At 41.8% G+C, this 24,593-nt stretch overlaps 1 protein-coding gene across 16 annotated transcripts in view; it reads right to left on the bottom strand.

Annotated features, from left to right (window-relative positions):
* arvcfb (ARVCF delta catenin family member b) overlaps positions 1-24,593 on the bottom strand; it is a 270,971-nt gene that overhangs the window by 139,238 nt on the left and 107,140 nt on the right. For 12 of the 16 annotated variants that reach the window (XM_054773300.1, XM_054773299.1, XM_054773306.1 and 9 more), the window contains one exon: positions 23,886-24,094. The exons of 3 other annotated variants lie outside the window; for them this stretch is intronic. In XM_054773300.1, the coding sequence (XP_054629275.1) occupies positions 23,886-24,094 (209 nt within the window). Of the gene's footprint in view, positions 1-5,960; positions 6,203-23,885; positions 24,095-24,593 lie in introns of those variants that run through there. One more of the 16 variants, XM_054773314.1, reaches the window with a different exon arrangement.

The following is a 24,593-nucleotide window of genomic DNA, read 5'->3' as shown; positions in this document are numbered from 1 at the left end:
TTCCATCACATTAATGTACTGTTACTTCTCCTCAATGCGGTTTTCAAATACCTTTGTATCCCCCTCCAGCTTTCCAATTTACTGTCACTCACCTTTCTTTAATTCCATCAGCCTGATGGAAGAACATTATGAGCCTCACCAGCAGTCAAACAGTGAGGAAACAAGCATGCAGCTGCATCAGTCAGGACATGGTAAGGGAGAGCACTGGAGGGGGGCAGGGCCAGCATGAACACCTGCTAGTGATACACGACAACCACAGAGAAACCCCCTAAATTGTGGCTGAGCGAGTGTCCATGCGGCTTTATTGCATGGACATGCAGTGCACTATCTATAGCATCTATGTTTTACTTATGAAGTCACAATACTGTAAACAAAATACAATAGGAATTAAGAGGCTATAGTTATTTTTAGAAAAAAAAACAATAGAAACTAAATAAAGACACTTTTTTTTTAATTGAGTAGAGACTTTTATTTGTTTTTTTGACTTTACTCGCCACAGCAAGTCAAAAGTGATTTGGCTTAGTTTTTATGATGGATGCCCTTCCTGACGCAACTCTCCCATTTATCCCAGCTTGGTACCCTGGATATCGCCAAAGGCTGGGTGTTGGGACCCTGTCTGGGTAGTGAACCCACAGCTAGGGATGCTCCAATCAGGATTTTATGCTGCCAATGCCAATCATCCATGAGTGAAATCGACCGATACCAATATACATGGATTAATTATCAATTTTTCATTTTCAGTTTTCTTTATAATGAGTGCTTATTGGCCATGGGTGCCGTATAAGGAGGAAAAGTCAGGACAATTCCAAAATCCCCTGACTGCCATGGGACCCAAAAAATAGAAATAATAAAATGAATAACTAATAAAAATTAATAATTAATAAAAAGGGGCAGGGCAACGTGATTTTTTTTTTTATTTGGCCCAGAATTCCTGGCTGCACCCTTGCTATTGGTTATATGATAGGAAAAAAATGAATCATAAAATCACCTTAATTTACACAAAAACATTTTACTTGCTTTTCCAAGAGAACCTATATCACTCGTGAAACTCACAGAGGATAAGACGCCTTCTTTAAGAAGACTTAGGATGTGAGAGTTCATTGCTGGAGCCCCAGCAGGACTTTCAGTTGCACATAAGTGGGTTCCAAGTGAGAGAGCAGTCGGCAAACCCGGTCACTTCCACCGCTGAGAAAGGCTGGTCATCTCGTCCGATGAATTCAGTTATTTTTCGGGTTATTTGCTTAGCATTCTGACTGTCACGCACATATGGGCAAATGTTGTCTAGCGTTTTGGCTGCATTAGCTGCCGTCTGACTGATCACGCCGTGAGCCTCGAAACGCAACATACTCCGTCACGTGTTTGTACTTCGAATGCCATATCAAATCAAAGCTGTTTAACGTGCTACCCCTGCGAGATAATTCTCATGGCATGTGTTGGCAGGTAAGTTCCACACGGCAGACATGTTTGTTTTGTTTTTGCACGCCTGCGCAGTGTGAAGAAAAGTGGGAGGAGGACGCTGCCCAAGACGTTAGTTAGGGCAAGACACTACACTGCATGCAGGGATCGCTACGGACTGCAATAGGACCAGCCACAGATGATCGGCTTTTGCGTTGAAAGGCATTTATCGGCAGATGCCAATCACAGGCATCCGTGATTGTGTTCGGGTACTAACAAGTTATGAAGGATGATATGAAATGTTAATAAAACAGATTTTGTCAATGGTGCGAGTAGTACGTAACGTAATATGATGTGTCACGTGACAAAAGCAGTCATGGTCATGATGTGGCAAACATGGCCAGCAAGGACATTGCTGTGTAATGGGTAGGCCATCTGCTCTCACCCACCACCACATAACCATGCCTCCTCCAAAACCAGTGCACCTTCAAAACACAAGCTAGCCCACTCAATGCCCTCTCCATTGACGCACACTACCATTTCATATTGTATGTTACCAGCCAGAGCCATTATTCTTGTAAGACCCAAAACAAAGCCACTCCTCATGCTCTATATATCTTCAAATATTGATCCACTTCATGCACAAAAGGCTAGCCTAAGGAAAGGAGCAGGGAGGTATATGGTCCAGCCATCACACAAAACACTCACTGAAAACCAACTTTTAAATTTTGCTTGTAGGACAAGCGCTCAGTTGCTGCAACTGAAAACCCCGCTAGCTGTCAGGGAGCTGGCAGGCAGAAGACAAGAGCCCCTTTAGTCTTTGGCTGGATCTCTGATGAATTATTTTACTATGCAGATGGGTCCTCCTTGCTGTGGAGGAAGAGCTGTTTTCTGATAGACCTTGGCAGAATGACAACTCATAATGTTTTTGTTTTTCCTTCGTGACAAATCTATTTTTCTATTTTCCATGACAAGAAGACACCACAGCCGCAGCATGTGAATTCAGATGCCTCGGGTGCTACACCCTGCTGGTGTACAGTTTGAAACTGCTTATAATAGTATTTAACTCCGATATGGTCTGCTGGAGATTTCCCCACTAATTGGGAGGCTATGCAGCAATATTCATTGGGCTAGAAGCTCATTTACTGGAACGCTCTGCAGCCTAGCTCTTGTCTCACCTCCATTTGATATACTGACTTTGGGCTGTAAAACAACCCCAAAGATTATATTTACAGTCGCTAATGGTCTCCTTCCAGTGTCAAAACTAATAGAAAAACTAGAATAGCACTCAGCAAAGCAGAAACCTCAGACAAGGCCAAACAATCTTAATTTGGATCAGCACCAAATTGTACTCCTTCATAGATGCACACCTCCAGCACTGAATTTCTAATTAAGCTTTATGCATTATTTATTGAGAATTTCAAACCCAAAAATATCCCAATGCATCAATGTTTAAAAAAAACATCTGCAACAGAATACATACATTGATCACTTTTTTTTGCATTTTACAAATTAACTATATCACACAAATTCTGTTGCAGTGAGTAGAGGTGTCCATACTTTTCCATTGAGGGCTGCATCTAACGTTCCCCCTAAGCTGCGCGCGTGTGCAATCGCGCACTGACGGTGTTCTCTGCGCAGAGGAAATGCTTGCTGCGCAACAAAAAAAAAATCCAACCTGCAGATAACAAAAAAAATAACAATTTATTCTGTACCATTTTGCAATGCAACCCCGCGAGTGACAGGCAACAACAAGCGGTACAAACATAAAACACAACAACGAACCCTGTCCAGCCAATGATAAGAGCCTGTTTACACGTATTTACTTGCAGATAATCAATTCATTAACAGAGCATCACGTAGTACATGCCACTGTTTTGCAGGTTAGCTCATTGCTAATGATGCAGCAGAGTTAACAGAACTAAATGCTGCTTGCTAAACCCGAATTATGACAAAATGAACGGGAAATGCCACATCCACTCACCAAGCTAAAGTTAGAAGAGCCTCTTCGAGGTGGACTGGCTGTCGGAGGTTGTGGGAACAAGAGTTGAATATGGGTGAGATTTTTTCTTTTTCGGTTGAGAAAAGGCTGCTCTTAGAGAATTTTCTGAGTGAAAAGTGTGGACTTAATGAGTGGCTTTGCCGTCACTGAGGAACATTGAGGGAACCAACCATGTAACCGCCACACAACGTTCAAAAAAATGGATACAAACGTTTCACTGCAGCCAAGGTTCAACCAACAGATCCTCAAAACCAAACCCCCCCAAAAAAAACATTTCTGCAACAAAAATGCTAAGTTTTCATAACGTTTTGGGAACCAAAAATGGCTCGCTGGGATGTGGTACTGGGGCATGCTTTTATTTTGATGATCGAATACAGGAAGTGTTAGGCCTAGTCTGTCCAAGTGATGCCTGAGGTTGTTTTCTTCTGTTGAGTTTTTTTTTTTATTTAATTTAGATAAAAGTTAACACATACAGCAAATAAGACATCACCTTCAAGTGAATTTCCAGAATGACATAGTGACAGAACAGGCTGCTGCAAAACAGAAATTAAATAAAGAAATAAAAGTATAAATAATTAACAAAATAAATGGTAAGAAGGAAAAGATTCGGATTACGAATTGGATGAGATAGTTCCAAGGCTTGTTTTGTCTGAGGTGGTAAAAAAGAAAGCTACATTGTGAAATACTCCTTGCTGACCTTTTCAACCCACTCATATACAAAATACCACAGAATGGAAGTTGGACTACCTTAGGTTCTCAGGTTTTGGACAGGTGTGATACTATAAGCGTGATGGCATTCAGAGAGGTCCAAGGAATGCTCAGGTCGTTTGTGTGTATGCTTACACTTGAAAAATTAACAACAAACAAATACAGATAAATGTACTTTATAAATTTTTCTAAAGGACTTTTTAAATTGACTAAGTGGGGGCCACCGTTAATGCATGGTGTCTCCTTGACGGGAATTGGAATTCTGACTTTGAGCAGCTTTTCCCGGTTGGTGGTGGGCAAATCCACACAAACAAACACCATAAATAACACATGAACAATCAAACGCTGCAGTTATGGCTTTGACGATTAGGCCTGCTCAAGCAGGTGCACCCAGGAATCTCCAGCTGAATTGAAAAGATCACGCAACGATGCCGACATCCCCTGAAGTATGCCAATCATCTCGGACCTTCAGGGGTCACATATACAAGGGCCATCCTTCACCTCTGAAAGCCATTTTAGGAAAACCGTGGCTAGGACATTCTCGGGTTGTTGTCATGCATTCCACAACACTTCATGCATGAATCCAAGATAGGAGCCCAACATGTGCTGACCCTTCAGGAGCAGCTCTGGTTTGAATCCTTCAGCACTTACATCGCACTTGGAACCTTCATGGTTATCACAACTGAAGGAATGAGAACATTTACTGTAGACTCTAGAGTGTATTTTTCTCTCTACAGTGTAGAGTGTGTGAAGAAGAAGAAACAGCATCCACCACTTAACCACCTATCAGGTGACATACATACACACGGGAAACTCTTTGCAGACTACTACTAAGTTTTAGGGTGGCCTTGTTCCCCTTTCTGTTGTTTCTACAGTGGCCGATGATCCAAAACCAAAAACAAACCCCATCACACAAGTGCAAAAGGACATTTCTACAACCCTCCAAAATAAATGCATGAGAGAAATGTTGCAATTTCCAGAACAAAACAGGAGTTTCACAGGCTACCAGGGGAGCCTGACCTGATGATTGTCTGCGTTTAAAAACTACCGCTTTGTTCCGTGAACTTTCATTTCTCTCATGCAATCATTTTTAGGGTTTCTGTGTGTTTTGGGCATTTGTAGAATTTTCCTATTGCAAGCGTTTTATGGTGTTTGTGTGCTTTTGGTTTTGGAGCACATGGACATTGTTGCGCAGCCACTGTTTTTTTTTTTTTATGTGAGAGCTTCCAAGGAGGATGGTCTTCCGACACAGGCAGCATTTGCAATAATGTATGCATATCATGCCCTGCTATACACACACACTCACAAGTGCTAACAAAAGCACATTCCAGTGGTATCTATGCAAGCAAAAGACAAAAGGGTTTAATGTCAGGCCTTTCACACAATTGTCATTAGAGCCCAGGTTATAAATCTGGTCTGGTTTCAGTAAAGAGCCTTTCAGGCACTGATCAGGGATGAAGTTTTTTGTTTTCCTATTAACACACAACAGGGAGAACAAGAGTGTCCCACAAGGAGACCACAAGTCAAGGTCGCGCTATAATGCAAGCATCCTTGAATCAACACCACAGCAAGTCCAATACTGTAGCTCTAATGAGATGTTACCTGAGTGACTAAGTGATGGTTTCCGCCTGATGCCATGTATAGTACAGTTGTTAGTAATGTACACAAACAGGGGGGCGGGACGTATCTGTCTGTGCGCACTGGTGCACTATCATCCAAAATGCCATCTCATAAGCCAGCTATGAAAATTGCACACAGCCGGATGTTATTGTATAAAACGACAAGTATGCATGAAAGAGGAATGATGGGCAAACGGGGCTCAAGATGAGACAAACGAGCAGGCATCAATACGAACCTGTTTCACTTCAGCAGGCATGGTCCAAAAACGCTCCCTTCGCTCCCGAAATGGAGAAGAACCTCTTTGTGTGACGACTATTTCCTACAGTCGGAAAAGTTCTCCGTTTGCCTCCTCCAGTCCTCTTGTGTACTCGCGTTATCCTCGTCAATTTACGGAGAGTTTCCCCTCCGTGAGCGTAGAGGTAGCAGCTCAGTAGCGGCCAGCCATCCGCTTACTAGCCGAGTCAAGCTCGTCCAAGTTAGGCACGGCTACACAGGAAGTGTTGTGACATCTTTCACAGTAAAAGCCAATTCATTCGCACATAGTCGTACCGTGCAGAGATGTTGCATACAATATGCAATAAATAAAGAAAAGAGCGGTTGTGTATGAGCATGCTCATGCTCATGCTCATATATGCTCATATATGTGAACATGAAGCCACACGGCGGAATATACGCTAATATACAGTGCCAGTCAAAAGTTTGAAGACAAGTTTCCATTCTATTCAATATGAAAGTGTGTCCATGGTGTGCCCATGGTTGCGTGTAGCGTACGCCATCAAAAGTTTGCAAACCTTTGACAGCGTACGCTACACACAACCACCAACCATAGCACTCAGTACACATGCACACATTTACGTAGAGGGGTGGGCTAACAGGGTTTCATAGCAAAGAAGTATTTCCTACCATTTACAAAGTAATTACAAACACTGATGTAACTAGCCACACTGATCTACATCAAAAGCATGATAAGTTAAAAATAATAGAAATATTGATATCACTGGCATAATGGGGATATGTTAACTTTCGACATAGGTACATTCCAATGGTGAGTAATAGAATCCTTAAAATAAAATTAAAAAAAACATGTCCTGATTATCCTATTTAGGGTCACGAGCAAGCTGGAGCCTATCCCAGTTGATGGGCAAGTGGCGATGTATACCCTGGACTGATCACAGGACACTTAGAGTTACAAACATTAACACTCACATTCACACATATGTGCAATTAAGCCTCAAATTAACTTAATATTCAAGCTTTTTGGCTGTGGGGAGAAATTTGAACTCAGAGGGAACACACACATGCACAAAAAGAGGCCAGAGCCAGATTCAAACCCAGAGTCACCCGAAAGTGACGCCAAAGTGTAGACCACCAAGCATTAAAGTGGTATTTGTAGTGCATCTGTAGTTGTCTACTGTTGGAAAAGTGTGTGGCAAATGCAACAGAATATATCAACAACCTACTTCCTACTTTTATTTTGAAAGTAACAGTACCTCAGCTACGTTTATTGGAACTGACTACTTGAGGGTCTGTCCTTTGCAGAGATGCTTTATTGCAGAAGGTGCTCACACTTTTTCAGCCTGTGAGCTACTTTAAAAATGACCAAGTCCCAAAGATCTACCTCCTACTATAAATATAGAATATATATATATATATATATATATTCATTATATTTATTTAAAAAAATATGAGCGTGTGTTTATGTATGTTATACATGTATATCAAGGGTGCACACACATTTTCAGCATGCAAGTTACAAGTCAAAATGATCTACCTCTATAAAACATAAAACATATATAAAATCTAACCAGTAAACTTTGAAACACTATTGTGAACATTAATGATTCGTATTTCACATTTTCAAAGTTTACAGGTAATCAAAGTAGTTGATATCATAATTATATTCAATATGGCAATAAGAATCATTACACACAATTTCTCAATAGTTGTGTGCATAACCTGAGTACTGGTAATGTGTCAGTCAAAATAGCTACATAGCGTTCATTAGGAGACACAGTTCATGTATTACATCCAGTTAACATTTGCTATCAAACATTATCGATATACAAGAATTGAAAATGATTATACAAAAGACAATGCAGCTGAAGTCAAGGCAACATATTGAAAAGGTTTCAGCAACGGCCACATTTTCCATTTCATCATGAAATCATAGTTTAATAAGCAGACATGTGGAAAACACTGATTTCTGTAGTGGAGTTCATGACGCAAAGCAAAGCCATCAAACAATACACTTTTTTTCTACATAACTAGCCGCTACAAATGAATAGATGTATATAGATATAGATATATAGTTATAGATATAGGCATCTTAGCTCTGAGTTAGTTTATCTGTAATCAGAATAATAAAGATGAAAGTTGCATCTCTGTGTGTACCTTGAAACGCCATGGGGGAGCAAGAGCGAATCAAGAGGGGACCTTAATGTCAGCTGACTGATGTCATATGACATCTAAATAGTAACGTTCACGTGATCGACCCAAACTACCTTGGCGATCTACCAGTAGCTCGTGATCGGCGTAACGGGCACCGCTGCTTTACTGTATCTATATGGAATGAGAAAAGGGAACTGGGGTAACAGACTGGTCGTGAAGAACCGTACTCAGTAATGAATCCAAGTCAATGGCTGGAGCGGAAGAACTCCTACAGACACACGTTTCAATTCACACACTTCCACACTAAAGACTTCAAATTTTGAGCGCATAAGTACATTCACTCTGAAAAGTATGGCATAATGCAGTGTGCCGTCAGTACCCACATGGTGCACCCAGAAGCCGTGGACCCTATAACCAGCCTCAATTATCATAAGGGTTGGTTGCAATTCACAATTAAAAAGGAGAGAAAAAAGAACAAGTGATAAATACTACACATCACAGCACCCACAATGTGACTATTGCACGCATGCACATCACAATGACGATGCTCAAACGATACATTGTGCAGCCCTGTAGTCCACGTCACTTCCAGTGATTAGGTGAGGGGGGCAAGCATTGACTATGACCACATACACATTCAGTATCTTTGTACAATGTTTGTCAGAGTAAAGCAAATAACGTATGTTGTTCAAATTATTTGCTCCAATTGTGTGAGTGTGGGTCTAGTGGTTAGCATGTGGGCCACACAGTCACAGGCTGGAGATCGGGAAGACCTGGGTTCGAATCTCCGTTGGGCATTTCGTGCGTGGGTTTTCTCTGGGTACTCCGATTTCCTCCCACATTCCAAAAACATGCATGTTAGGTTAATTGGCGACTCTAAATTGTCCATAGGTATGAATGTGAGTGTGAATGGTTGTTTGTCTATATGTGGCGACCAGTCCAGGGTGTACCCCGCCTGTCGCCCAAAGTCAGCTGGGAGAGGCTCCAGCATGCCCCGCGACCCTAATGAGGAGAAGCGGTATAGAAAATGGATGGATGTGTGAGTGTGCATGGTGTGTTGCATAAAGACATGAAGCAGTTAAAAACAAGGTGATCAAACTGGTGAAAGCTTATGTTCCGCGTCAGACATACTAACTGTAGCAGATGAAAATTCTGCATTTTACATGTCCATCTCTCTTCTTACACCAAGTCAGTCTGCATGAATACATTCCTGTATGTGTCCTTGATATTTTTGTTGTGCTGTTATTCCATGGGGGTGTAGGGTGTATGAACTGAATGAAGTTGCAAGTTGAGTTACAAGTTGCTTCCCAGTAGCGTGGATGGTCCATATTTGCTACAATATTGTATCGCTCTGCCAGAACATTTATTTCTAGACATATTTGTTTGAAACAGGTGAGTGTTCTCTATAGTATAGTGTTAATGAAGACAGCATAGTTGGTGTAACTTTATACTTTGCTTCACCTTTCAATTACTGGTGCAGATCATTTTTTTTCGCCCTATGACTGTTCCATCCGATTTTCTTGCAGTAGAGTAGGCTTTGCAAACTCGGCGCTATATTTATTGTTTATTGAATAAAGGGGCACACAATTGGAGCATTTAGATGTGGTGGTATGAGGAAATGAACAATGTGTAGTTTTTTGTTGTGAGACGTTTCATTTTGCTTTTCCCATTTTCATGAGCATTTTCGAGGTCCTACAACATTTAAACTTTGGTTTAGTATACATTTTACTTGTTATCAAGCTAATGATACGCTTATTTGCCCCCCAAAGTGTGTGTCACGACTGCAACCTGATGGGACGTCATGTGCAACCCCGCAATACGTGCACTCAGGAGAAAGTATGCAGTCTACATAGTGTACATATTGAAGTGTAATACAGAAGGGCGCCGATTGAAACAATAGAAAAATTACCCAGAGAGAGAAAAAATACAATGTGGTTGATGAAGAGGGAAGGAAAAAGGAGGTGTGTCCCCACCCAGACCCGTTCTCTCTCTTGCTTGCCCACTCGCTCTCTCGTTAGTACACACCCACAGTGTGTTTTAGGGTTTTTCGGCCTATCCCTGGCATCTTGGTGGGGTGGGACCAGCACCTTCTATACACCCCAGTTGTGTCTGTCTGTCACCCCAAGGACCCCTCCCCCATTTTGGCACAGAAAGAGAGCGCGAGGAGAAATAGAGGAGGGGGTGAAGAGGCTCTCAGACACAAAAGTTGCCCCCATTGAGGCAAAGGCATCCTCGTACTCTGCAAATTCTGACACCCCACACACACATGCGCACAGACGGCTTCTTTTCTTTACCTCTTTGTCCTCTTCCCCTCACTGCTGTGAATGCAAGGGAGGGAGGTGGGATGTACGTGAAAGAATTCACACTCGAATATCAAGGACTGTCCAAGTCTACGGAGGAATGTTAATCTAATAACGTCGGTGGAAGCTTAACTGAGACCTTTGAGAGGCGTTTGGACAGTCAAGAGAGGCTGAGAAGGATGACTGGACTTAAAATAAACAGAAAAAGGAGAAATCCCAAGCGGAGGGGAAATGCCTGAGGTTTAGCATTCCACTAGCCTGGCAGTGCTGTTTCATCTCGCTGGTGTTTCAGATTCATTTGTTCTTAATGAAAACACTGGGCCACCATGCACTACTGCATTTAGATCTTGTTACTCTCCACAAGACCTCCAAATAGTGGCTTTTAAACATTTGACTGAACTGGATGGCTTTGTTCTGATTGATTAGCATTTAACCCATTTAATCCTTGATTAAATTTCATTACTGAGAGTTAAATTTGGATCATTCCAAGAGTTATGCAGATCATAAATGAGCATTCATGTTTTCATGCATGTTCTTAGGGTCCAAAATCTCCACTTACACATGGCCTGTAGCACAGGAGCAAAAGTACAATATCACAAGCATCAAATGTGGTGATAATCCATCACTTTAAACCACAGCGTCCTCTGGAGACCATTAGCATGTGCAAAAACAATAAACAGCAATCCACGGGATAGTTTTGAGAAAGAATTCCAGCTTCCACGAATGGGGTTCAATTTCAACCACAGGTTACTTTGCACGTCACATTACCAAGAATACCTCATGTTTCTTGAGTTTAGACTACATGCAATCAAATGAATAGAAAAGCTGTAGAAATAATCCATTAGTTTGGATTGGTAGAATATGCGAGTTATCCTTGCAGTCTTGCAACATTCTTTTCGGGAGTATCTGGTTTGATGGCATTTCTTGTTCAAGTTGTCAACACTGATGGGATAATATATTAGAAATATTCACCGCACTGCAATTTTTCGATATCAACCCACCCTATACAGGGTAACTACGAAGCTGGAGACCTACCCTAACTGACTTACACCCTTTTCCACTGTAGCTGGTCAGAGCTGCTTCGGAGTTGTTTTTTAGAGCTTTTCTTTTCCATTGTCAAGGTTGCACAGTGGTGCCGAACTGGAAGTGTCTTTTTTGGTTCAACTCTGGCTCCAAAAGCTTGCTGGGCCGAGTGCTGTGAAATACAATTAGCGACATATAGTCAGGGGAGGCACATGAGGCAGAGCATGACAAAAAATTAAAAAAACAACAATAAGATCAAATAATTGATATTTGTCCATTGAACTGGATTATGACTGTATTTTCTGTATGATTCCAATCTTTTTTAACATTTTCTTAGGGAAAAATCGTGGAATTTTCACATTACCTGATCAAATACATGGCAGAAACCTAAGGTGAGGCTGCCACGAGTGTCTCTTCTCGGCTTAGTGGGCAAGCCTCGCCTACTGTCTGAGTGCACTCAGTGAGTGAGTGCATTGACTTGGATCATGGCGCCTGACAGTTTCTGTTTGTCAGCATGACGGCAATAATATAATGTTGCAGAAACATTTATTACACACCATGACTTTCTACAGTTTGTGTGATGTGTGTAATTTGTGACATCACTATCCGTGCTAATAGCACATTAAAATACAGAGAAATGACATACAGTAGGCTCCCACTACTTCCTTAGACCATGGGGGCTAGCACATCTATGAAAAGTTGGGGTGCCTAGCAAATCTGACATTACTTTTCCGATTTTAGACTTGAAACAATGCCATCACACATACAAGTGGTTTAAATGTATTTCTTTATTTTAGTTGGTGGCATCTCAACCTTAAAGTACGGTCATGGCCACAATAACGTTCTCACGATAAGAAATTATTTTTTCCATAAGAGATCTTGGTGAATGCTATAACAAATAAATTAATATAATTTTCATAAATGCTGAAATGTTACCTCATCGTTGTTAATTGTACAGAGCGCATATGTTTATCATCCTTGATACTACCAGGAAGGATCAGCTTGAATGAGACGCTTAGAGAAAGAGGCCAGTCGAGAGAAGTTCCTGTCTTTTCACACATTCTTGCACCATTACTGTGTCCCTCGACACAACGAGCATCGCTCTCCCGCATTGAGACATTTCACATGCTAAGTCCAAATTCTTTCACTTCACCCTCTCTGAAATGCACTAACATATAAACGCCTTCTGGCTTCAGCTTGAGAAAAATGACTTTAGACGGTGTGTGTCTGTGTGTGCGGGTGTGTGTGTGTGTGTGAATAAGAGGAAAAAAATCATGTTGCATGCAGTCCAGCTCTTAATGCCAAAAGTCTGTCCAGTTTTGTAGTGCGTCTCAGCCAGAAGCAATGCCAGAACTCATATAGTCACTCAGGTAGAGTGTAAAGGTCAGCGTAAGGTTCTAAAATTCCAATGTACCTTTGGGAAAAAAAAAACAGTGTAAAAACACTGGTGTTCACCAAGATTTTGCCTCGGTTTTCGTACACTGTCTTGGTTATTATACAATACTGCTTTTGCCTTGTACTGTACTTTAACATCGAGTAAGAACCGAGTGCCCAAACAAGGCGTGCACTACACCAGTGGTTCCCAAACTTTTTCCAGTTGCGTACCCCTTCAGACATTTGACCTGAAGCCATGTACCGCCTACCTGCACATTTAATCATCTTAATTAACTTGAAATACTGAACATAATCAAGTGTTTAATTAATAAACAAGTATTTTGCATGGTCACACTTTGATCAAGTTTCACATGAGCTCTGATAAATACATAAGTACTCATCCTACATACTGTATATTTTCATCTACTTTGATGATGGCATCCTTCCATTTGAATGGATTGAATGTGAGCTTCACTTTTTTTGTCCACTCACAACGCCTATGATTGAAGTCTGCATATTAATTTAATACCAAATTGAAGGGTAAGTTTAACAATTACAATAAAGCAGGTTTTCACTGCTGCGTCGTGTGGGGATTGGAATACCAATATCAATGAAATATTCAGGATTAAACCCTCTTTGTGCACAAAATAATCATCAGACTTACTTATTAGTTCATATGACGCACACAAAGCAATGGGCAACTTCACGCTCTGTCTCCTTGCTGCTCCGTTCTCATTGCGCCGTGAGGCGTTCAGGCGCACTTGTAATTGAGAGTGTCAGGCGATAATTGTTTTTAATTTTTATTCACGTACCCCCATGACAATTTGCGTACCCCTGGGGGTGAGTACCCCATTTTGGGAAGCTAGGCACTACACTACACTACCCTCCTCCTTCTCCGTTCCTCGTCTTCATCAATAAGTCTTCAATAAAGGTGAAAGTGATGTTAAATGTTCATTTATCCGTTTCATTCGTCATTTATAATTATTTTGCATTCATTTTTGCATGTTAAACATGATTTATTCTCTATAAAATGTATTTATGTTCATATCTTTGGGTGTCTGGAATGGATTAAGTGAATTTACATTATTTCCTATAGGAAAAATTGCCTCTGTTTTCATACTTTGGTTTTTTTGTATGTTTAAATTTTCATCTGACCTTTTGGAACGAATGAAAACCAGGTAGTTGGCAATTAAACAAGCAAGAGCACCCACAAGAAAGCACTGATTTTTATTTGATGACTGTTATGAAGCTTAAAATATTTTATGGAGTGTTTGGGGTATATAAACACCTCCCAAGTTATTTGTTTCTTTACTAATTACAAGATGGATTTAAGACTAATTGCAGATGTCCAGCTGAATGTTGTGGTCCAGAGGCGACTAATTTCTCATATTTTGTGGGTGCTAAGGGAACCTTACCAACTCTCTATGACATGTTTTCAACTGTGATTTGAAAACTGATTTTCCCACGTGAGTGCAACTTTAGCCGTCCAACACTGAACATAATCTCAAATGGCCCCTTGTAGGTTTTAAACCGCCCCAGCGAAGAGCAGGCTGTTAAATTCTGTAAAGGTCCCAGACTAGCAATAAGCAATATGTTAGAAATAAGTAACTTTCAGCAAATAACTCTTAATGGAAATGGCTCGCTCCAATAAAATGTATATTTACTCACAAAACAACTTCACCCTATATGATGATTTACATGCTAGTAAAAAAAAAAGTCACACAAGTATGTTGAACTCATGAGGACAGTCTTTATAAAGGCTTTGAAGAACACGAAGAAGCTAAAAACACTGTTTTGAATTTGACATTTTTTAAAATGTTAAATGGGGTCAGCCTCGAGCCTTGTTTGGTTATCTTGTTGGACACTAGTAAGGGTTACATTCCACAAGGGTCACGGGGGTCTCGTGAAGGAGAGGACCTTTATTTTAAACACATGCACAGCAGTTTTGGTTCTCCATCTAAGGACCAAGGTCAAATGTATGTTTAGACTACCATAGCCTTCTCCAAGTATGTATCCATTGTAGACACAAACGCAAAAACTGACGGTTCACCTTAGGAAAGAGGATTTGAGGTGAAGGGAATTGGAACTGCCTCCAGATACCCTTCATAGTGCTTTTAGTGAACTTAATGCTTTATTGGATTGTAATCAAATGGCAGGGAGTTGCACAAGAACAGGCATTAAGTCCTCCAGCAAGCTGATTTGAAGGCAGAAGGTCTGAAGCCCCCTATAGAGGAACATAAATAGCCCACAATAGAAAGAGCCTTTCCACTGCCGCTCATTCCTGCTCTTTATCTGTTCAAATATGACAAATATGCACAATGCGGGGTAAAAATATCATCAACTCCATATGTGTGTCAAGCTGAGACGCAAGAAGGTCGTCCACCCTACATGACCTGGAGGAATTGGTGTGATTCATGGGCCGTCACCTCTGACTTTAAGCCTTTAAATATAAAGATGACACTTATTAGTGGTACCACTCGTCATGAAAATATTAACCATAATAATGATAAGACTGACAATAACTTTTAGTAATCTTATTGACATCACCATCACTGTAATAAGAATAACAACATGACAATACCGTGAATAAACTGAGTTATGTTGGGAAATACATATGTACTGTGAGTGTGTATACATATGCTACACGTACTTTATCTCTGTAGGTGTGTGTGTGCATGTCTGCATGAATATATACATGCGTAAATGTATGCACATGTGTGTGTAATTGTCACTGGGAATGTATGACAGGTGAGGGACTGCTTCCTAAAACCCAGCAAGCCCCGCTCTCACACAGCCAGCACGGGCTCCTGCTACCGAAGAGAGCCACCGGCCCCTCAAGACCCAGCTGCAGGAAAGAAGTCTGGCCCCCCATTAATAAAAATAATACCCTGGGGTCCCAGACTAACAACCCAGATCCCGAGTTGCAGAGAACGCGGACCACTATGGAGCATGAAAACACCAGGCCAGCTCCCTCCTTCCACCACAACAGCAGGATGACCCCTGTAAGGTAGACAGGGGGGGCAGGCGAGGGGGAAAGGGAGTAAATGAGCAAGCAGGCAGGGTGGATTGGCCATTAAGAAGGAGTAACAAACAAAACGGCTGAAAAACATCTGAATCACGTCTGTCAACATCCAGTTTGAGTCTGATAAAAGGCCAAGCTCCGCTCGTCGCCTCATCACAACAGCAGGAGCTCCTGGATGGTCCACATCCCTTATTTTGAAATTATATTTGTATCACTATTACCTTGGATTGCTATTATTTGGATCAATATGATGTTAGAATATGGTTATTTTGGAGTAATCAGACTCTGAGGCCGACAGGAGAGGGAATGTGACAATGAGGATGCTACCTACATGAAATATGTGACCATATAACATGTCAGGGCTGTGAAAACATGATTTTTTATCCTATTGATGTCAGAATGGTGTCATGTGGTGTATGGTGCGTTACTTGGCTGGATAGCTTGTCCGTCTGTCCAACCATAAACCTGTCCAGCCATAAAAGTCTAAAAAGCGGTAAAATACCGCCTGAATAACTGTGAGGTTCTCTGGGTTCTAGATTCTTGTTCAACTTTTGGACACAATTTCTATTAACATTTTTGGTTTGATTAGTAGTTGAACTGCCAAACCATTCAAGTTCTAAGGGTCCCGGCTTAATGATTTTGGCTTTATGACTGGCCAAGGATGCTTACTTTTGTAAACCATGACAGCACCCTTTGCAACAACGTAACCAGGACAGCTGTGAATGTCTGGTTAAGAATGTGGCCTGTAACCAAATGAACACAGGTTCCATTTTCCCAGACAGCATCAACCTCACCTTCCAGGTACCCAGGCATGACACTTAACTTATCAAATTGTTTTCCAGGTTTTGGAAAGCTGCCACCTGCTCCAGTTTGTTCCTATTGGTGCGCTCACTGTGTTCTAGTTACATTACGTACAGTGGGTGAAATAATTATTTGATTCAACTGCTGCTTTTTTAAGTCTCCCCCCTTACAAAAACATAAGCAGCCCATACTTTTTATGGTAGTTTTATTTTAACAAGAGAAGACAGAATATTAAAATAGTATTAACAAGAAACAACAATGAATAAACATGATAAATTAATTTTGTATTTAATTGAGTGAAAAAAGTATGTGATCTCACAATTCTGAACTCTACAGACTGGTTAGGTGTCCAGGAAGGACGCAAATTAGTCCTGTCCCTTCAGCAAGAAGCTTGGAGAGCAAAAACCACTAACAAGTGGAAGAAAGACAAAATAACACTTTATCACCATCGCTTTGAAGCTCCATGCAAGATCTCACAATGTGGGTAAGGTTGATTCTGAGAAAGGTGGGGCATCAGGTCACCAAGACATGGGAGGAGCTTGTCTTGGGATCACAGTCACACAAAAAAACCCACATAGGTAACTAATTTGCTGTAATGGATTGCGATCCTGCAAGGTCCACGTGCTCAAGAGGGCAGATGCACAGACCAGTATGATGCTTGCCAAAGAACACTTGAATAATTCACAAAAGGATAGAGAAAATCTGACGTAGTGCCCAACCAATTAATCGACCGGCTGATCACACCCGTTAGAGAATAATCAGCCAAAAGTTGGCCGATTGACAACAATGTTAACAATTATTTTACACTAATAAAACGCAGGTATTATGTTGGGTTTTTTTTTAGAAATGAATCAAATTGTGAAAGAAGAAATACAGATTGTGTGAATGTGTCACGTTAAAGGAAAACTGCACTTTTTTGGGAATTTTGCCCTTCATCCACAATCCTTATGTGAAACATGAACACATATTTATTTCCCTTTTCTGTGCGTATTACCGAGAGAAATCGAGTTAGCATGAGCCAGCTAACATTGCATGGGTGTCATACAAGATACAAGAGAGTTTTATTGTCATGTGCATAGTAAAACAGCAGTTATACCATGCAATGAAAATCTTATTCTGTTCATTCTCCCAAGAAAAGAAATAAAACAAATGAAAGAATAAGAACATAAGAAACATAAACACATAAACATATATACCAATAAATTAAGCAACAACAACAGAAGAGACATCTTCAGCACTTTGACTATGAAACCTTCTAAAAAAAACCCTCATCATTTTACATACATGCTGTGAGCATGCATTAACAAGTACATTGATGATAACATGTAATACTTACAGTATCTTGCCGTATTTTGATGATTTAAAGCATTACTATTCCGAAACTTCTTTCCTAGGCGCTATGATTTCACATAGCCCATAGGAGCTAACACGACTTCCGTCAACAACAGCAGCATCGAGACAGCAACAACACTTACAATGTCCTCTCTCATTGGGATGGCTGTGTCTTCCAGCACGAGACTTGTGCTCCAGTCCTCAGGTAAAAAATGCTGACAGCAAACGATCATCTTGTTGAGTCTTCGTAGCTGACTTCGGGCGACAGCTGGGGTACACCCTGGACTGGTCGCCAGCCAATCGCAGGGCACATATAGACAAACAACCATTCACACCCACATTCATACCTATGGACAATTTAGAGTCACCAATTAACCTAACATGCATGTTTTTGGAATGTGGGAGGAAACCGGAGTACGCACGGGGAGAACATGCAAACTCCACACAAAAATGCCTAACAGAGATTTGAACCCAGGTCTTCCTGTTCTCCTGACTGTGTGGCCAACATGCTAACCACTAGACCACCATGCAGCACAAGGAAATCATGATGTCCAAAAAATATATATTAAGGACGAGTATCGCGGTGAATAACCGTGTGTGGGTGAATCTATCAAAAGTGAATATTTACAGCGTCAATGTTTCTATGAAGCGCGGAGACCGATAAGCACAAAGTTACCACTAAAGCCCGAGGTGAGATGAAGGGCATGCAGACATTTGCAGGCTCTTTGTCTTACTTGAACTCCTGAAATCAAATACATTTTTCACCATATTCAAATTCATTGAGATGTGCCTGTATAAAGGTTAATCCTAAAACTCTCATACGCCATCTATTGGAATGTACAGACACCAAATGTCGGCAGCTCTGGGCAAAGTAAAATGTTGTTATTCATACAGACTTTGCATGAATACTTGATTTCCCAGAGGTCTACCACGCTTTTGCACAACATATTTTTGGTTTATTTTACAGTATGTTCAAACGGTTCATATGGTGCATGTTCCGCACAATTTCTGATAATGAAAGTTTTTTTGAAAATAGTAATACGCTCATATATCAGTAAATCAGTCAGAATTTCTCACTCCCCAATATCGGAATCAGCATGGCCCCCAAAAAATCCATATTGGTCGGGCCCTAATGATTTGGTCTGATGGGGCCAAAATTGAGCTCTTTGGCATCACTTCGACTCACCATATTCGGAGGCAGAGAAATGCTGACTATGACCCCAAGAACATCATCCCTACTGCCAAACATGGACGTGGAAACGTTGTGCTTTGGGGTTGTTTCTACGCTAAGGGTACAGGAAGACTTGAGGGTGCTGAGGGGCTGACTGTAGAATCTTGTTGAATCTTGTTTTTTGTTGATATTCAGTCTGTCTTTGTTAAAATAAAGCTATGAAAAATGCTGAGCAGTTCATGTCTGTATAAACATACAAAATGAGCGGGGGATTAAAAAACGGATTGACCAATATCATGCATTTTAATGATGGCATAGTCTATCTTATGAGAATTATCGAACTACTGTAACATCCAATCAAACATTCTTCTCTCTGACTTTTGTTTGGACCTGTCTCCAAAGACCATTTGTTCCACATTAAACTACGGCAAGACATACAGTATGAATGTGTTCCTCACGGATACATGAAACGCTACAGTATCTCTGCAGCATCAAAGTGGGATCTTGGGAACAGTGCACAGGGAACAATAAAATAAGCACAGGGAAACTAGGCTGTTTATGAAGGGTGAGAAGGTTCCTGAGTGAGAACACCAAGTAGAGATAGAGGAGGAAAGAAAGGGAGTGTGGGGAACTAAGGCTCATTGTTAGGCAGCTGATTTACAAGGGTACAGGGGCTCCCAGGCCCTGCCAGTAGAAGGATAGAACTTCTGTCACTATATCACCCTAAGCCCTTTGTATGCATTGTGCCTAGACAGGGCTGGGGGCTGTGTGGAGATGAAAGTGGGTGGAGGGACGATTGTTGGTTGAGTGCTGCTGTGTCGTCGCAGGGTATGGGCCTGTGCATCCTCACCACAAACAGCAGCACTGATCAAAAGCTGCACAGCTCCCACCCTTCCAAAGCTCAAAAGTCTTTGAAAAACTTCCACAATATTCCGACAACAGGGTGACAGATCTCTGCGGTGCCAGAATAATGCTGCTGAATAATAAGACTTGAATACCAAACCAACAGTTTATGGTATCCATGATGCATGAAATTATCCTGTGTTTTCTCATCAATGGGCGCTTCACGAGATGGGAGATGAAGCGTCTGGTGAAATGAGGTCACCTTACTCCCGCAGCCTCAGTGGGACGGGGCTGTCTGAGTGTTGTCTGCCTCCACACATGAAACTTCCAATAATGCACCACATGATCTTTCAAAGCCTTGATGATTATGCACCTTCGGGCAAAAATTGGTTGGCAGATAAGGGAAGGGTGTTTTAGCGTGAGTGGTCACATGCAGGCACTGTCAATGGATGCAGAGTCAAAAGAGGTTTCAATCCGTGTCACTGAATCTCTTCTGATCAAAGGCACTAATGGAGTGTCTGATGCTCCACACTGGATGGTGCAGCACAAACATTCTTTACATCGATTCATAGAGTGTTAAATTGATGATGACAAAAACTTTGTTCTTCCACCAAATATTATTAAAATGATCTTCAAAGCATACCCTAAGCATGAAGAAGGCAAAAGACGATGAAAAGACATCTGCAGTGTTTTTGCTAAGTCAACCGATCCTTTAAAGTCAACAGACAATTCAGCTGTATGAATATAAATGTGGCTCACATCAAAGAAGCTTGTACAGTTTGACTCAAAGTATCTTTTGCTCTTTTTTTAAATGTATTTTTTATTTACAAACAGGGTCTGTTTTGCAGGTTTGATTCTCAGTTACCTCGAGTCCTATTGAAGTATTTTTAAGCACAATAGCAACAGTGTCACCAGCATTTTGTGTTCCTTTCAGAGCAGTGAACATTGTTGTGTTGTTGAACATTTTGTTTTAATCCGATTTGATGGATTTAACACCAGAGTGTCCAAAGTGGGGGTCTGGGGGTCGTGTGCGGCCCCCAGCTGTTTTATTATTGGCCCACGGCACATTCTAAAAGTAACATTTAACAACAAAAAACAACCGCAAAAATGAAAAAATCAGCAGTAATTTTACAAAAATTAAGGCAAAATATGAAGAGACAAGAAGAGACCATAGAATGTGGGCGGAGCCTTTGAGACTCGCCAAGCAACAAGGAACTCAAATAACTGGACTCCACAAGGTATGAGGATTAAGGATCAGGTTCTGATCATGACTACGTGTTGATATTGACTCCACTGGCGCCACCAACTGGTGAAAATGTATAACTGTCGTAACTCCTGTCTACATGGTCCGATTGTCTCAAATTTCTTTATGGTGTGTTGTGGCATCGGACAGAACACGACCACATGGCCACCTTGCCACCAATGGCGCCCCCATTAGTGTTATAACTACCTTCCACATGGTTGGATCTTCTCCCAATTTTTTATGGTGGGTTAGGTCCCCCTGCAGACCATGACTGCGTGAATGTATCGACTCAATTAGCGCCCCCGAATCGATACATATTATGCATGTGAAAATTCTGCTTGAGATGCCCCCATTTCCTTCTGACTCGGGATACTCAGGAGTCCTGCGTCCCGCGTCCCCGCCGACTCGCGTGAACCCAGAGTGGCTCGCAGCTTTAATTAACATCGAATCCTATAACGTGGAAATTTATTTATCGTGTTTGGGTCTGGAACCCTTTAACCGCTATAAACAAGTGAAACAGTAATGTTAAAATCTCGTTCTCGTAGATCCAATCTCGTGTATCGTCTCGTGAACTGAGTGTCTCCTGACGCCCCTACTGGCGAGTCTTTTCACATTTGACAAAATGTCCTTTGGGTGGCAGTAATAGGCACCGCAAGCTTTTTTTTACAACTATTGAATCTGGTGCGTCACAGCCCCACATGCCGCAAGCAAACAACAAAAGTAAAACCTCAATCTGCCACATTAAAGGGGCCCTATCCTGCTCACTTCATGGGCTTTTAAAATGATATTGGATCCCAGCGGGGTACTATAGTAAATTTATATAGATAAAATACTCCATAAATCTCCAGTTGTGGGTAAATCTCTATTCTTCTCCACTTGGCCGACACGGTTGGATATTGTAGCCTCCTCCCCCAACCACGTCTACTCCGTTGCAATTGGTCAGGGATGGAGGGTCGACTCCAGCCCCTAACGCTAACCCCCGCTACTGCTCAGAGGCGTGAAGAGACATGCCCCCCTCAAACGGTTACGTGCTAACGGCTGTCAGTAATCATTACAGAAGAATTGGATATAACTGGATCAATATCAGAGAATCCGGCATCGAACTGTGCTTTGTTCATGAAACAGTTGCACATGAAGTGGCCAGAGCAGAGGAGCAGTGACTGTGAGGTACGTCTTCATCTTCCAAAAAAATCTTCTCATTGCTGCCTCACTCTTCTAACATCCAAAAAAATACTTTCTGGCTGCCAATTTTCATGCAAACGGTACTGAGCAGAGGTCACCGATTACCGCTGGACACCCGGCAAGTTGCCATGTTTGGACTTCCTGAAGTTATGAAAGTTATGTGAGAAATGCAAAAGATCTAGTGGAAGCCTCATGAGTTTCTCGGACCCGACCGTTCACAAGCTAGTGAAGCATTTGAGATTAACTTAATTTATAGCATGCTCTGTGCCACATCCAGGAACGATGGACATCTCACTGGTGATGAAGTAAGTGGTGTCACGCCCACAATGGTGCAGCTCGTACAACACCATGCAAATAACACGACACAAACACACAATGTGATTGTGATTGATCAATATTTGTTGGCCCACTGTCATTTCAGCATGATGTAAAATGATTGATATTTAATGTATTTACGCCGCGATGCCTAAGTGCACTTGTTTGAGGAATGACTTGAGTGTAAGTAATGGTGTATGACCTGGAAGGATAATTCCCATTCTGTGAGTAGGGAGACTCACTCATTTCAAGCACAAGTACACACACACACACTGCTTTTCGAGTTGAGTATGGAAGCAGGTGAATGATTACCTCCTTCCCCTTTTCTACCTCTCTCTGTAAGGCCTTATAATAAACTTTGATACAGACCATTAACAAAATGTGACCCAAGGCAAATGTAGGTAAGCAGAATCATTTTGTGAGTCCTACTTGATCAGTTATACATGCTATTTCCTCTTTTACCAAGAATAAATGTGATGTGTTTGAGTGCTGCAGGTGCTGCGTGAACAAATTGCTCTATCAAATTCTACTGCGTAAAATGTGCAGTCGGGAAGGCTGACTTCAAAAAGTCGGGTGCATAGATCAGTAATATCCTCAAAGAGTGAAGCCTCATCAATTAGATGTCATGTTTCCTGACCCTGGGAGTCATTAACAGAGGGAGGCAGTTTCTCTCAGCAGTTTGAAGTGTCACAATCAATCGCTGTTGCATCTGTTGACATTTTTAGAAGATGACAGCTGTCTCATGTATCCAACTTACATTTTGTGTACTTGCAGATACAGTCAGTATTGAGTGGAGGCCTGGCCAGGCCCCCTACATCTGGCATTGGCTGAAAGAAAATCCCCACCAATACCAATACCCACAGGTGAACGAATATGAGAATATGAGGCAAGCAGTGTCATAGAAGGGAGAGGCGAAGGAAGCGATAATGAGGTTGAATTTCATCAGTTTGCCTCAAAAAGATAATTCACAGGACAGAGGGTTCAAACAATGGGAGGGAGTGTGTCAAATCACAGAGATGTTATCGATTCCCAATGTTAATGAGCTAACATGATGATAGAATGGGCTTGCTCAGATGGAGAGCAAAATGTCCCTTTAGAGGAATAAGCAGGAATGCAGACGTGTGGTTGAAACAGACAGGGTTGGTCCAGCATGCTCACACATTTACCTGCATCACCACCTGCTGCCATGCTAACGGCTGGCTGGTGGGAGGGTTAGGAGGCAGATTGGTCCGCCCAAGCTGCAGTGTGCGACGCTCCTCCTCGAGTGCTCTGGTCAACTGCTCAAAACGAGCCTCCTGTTCTTTCACTGAAGCCAGGATGCTGGCAGCTGAGCGAACGTCATAGTCCTCCATGTCCGGTATTGGTTGCGCTTTTCCTGATCATCCAGGTTAAGGAAGGAGGGGAGAGAAGGGGGAGGAGGGGCACCAGGTCAATAAGGACACCTACAGCCACAAGGAAGGGTGAGTGGCACCAACAGCATGACTCAGCTTCACAGTCATATGCAGAAAAGTCAGGCCTTTGGAGATCTGACTGGCTGCACAAGGCTGGGGATGATCATTATGAATAAGAAGACCCAACATGACACATTAAACTGAAACAATTAGAATGGCTGACTGCATGGGGTGAGAGGTTCATGCCACAGAGAGTGGCATCTGTGCTAGTCAAATCTCCTTCATTTGCACTTTTTCTGACACTAATGCCCAAAAGGGACAAGCTCAAATTCACCCCACAAAGGAAGGCCTGCATGAGGATATCTAGGATTCACAAAGAACCAGCACAGCAGACACATTAATGAGGGTACTCTGCTGGGTGCCAATTATGTGTTTGCTTTCTGAAGTTGGAGGCCCATTTGCTAATTAAGACAACCCCTGGTA

Source organism: Dunckerocampus dactyliophorus, chromosome 4, assembly GCF_027744805.1.
Source record: "Dunckerocampus dactyliophorus isolate RoL2022-P2 chromosome 4, RoL_Ddac_1.1, whole genome shotgun sequence".
NCBI classification, from domain to species: domain Eukaryota; kingdom Metazoa; phylum Chordata; class Actinopteri; order Syngnathiformes; family Syngnathidae; genus Dunckerocampus; species Dunckerocampus dactyliophorus.
This window is presented reverse-complemented; position numbering and strand designations above follow the sequence as displayed.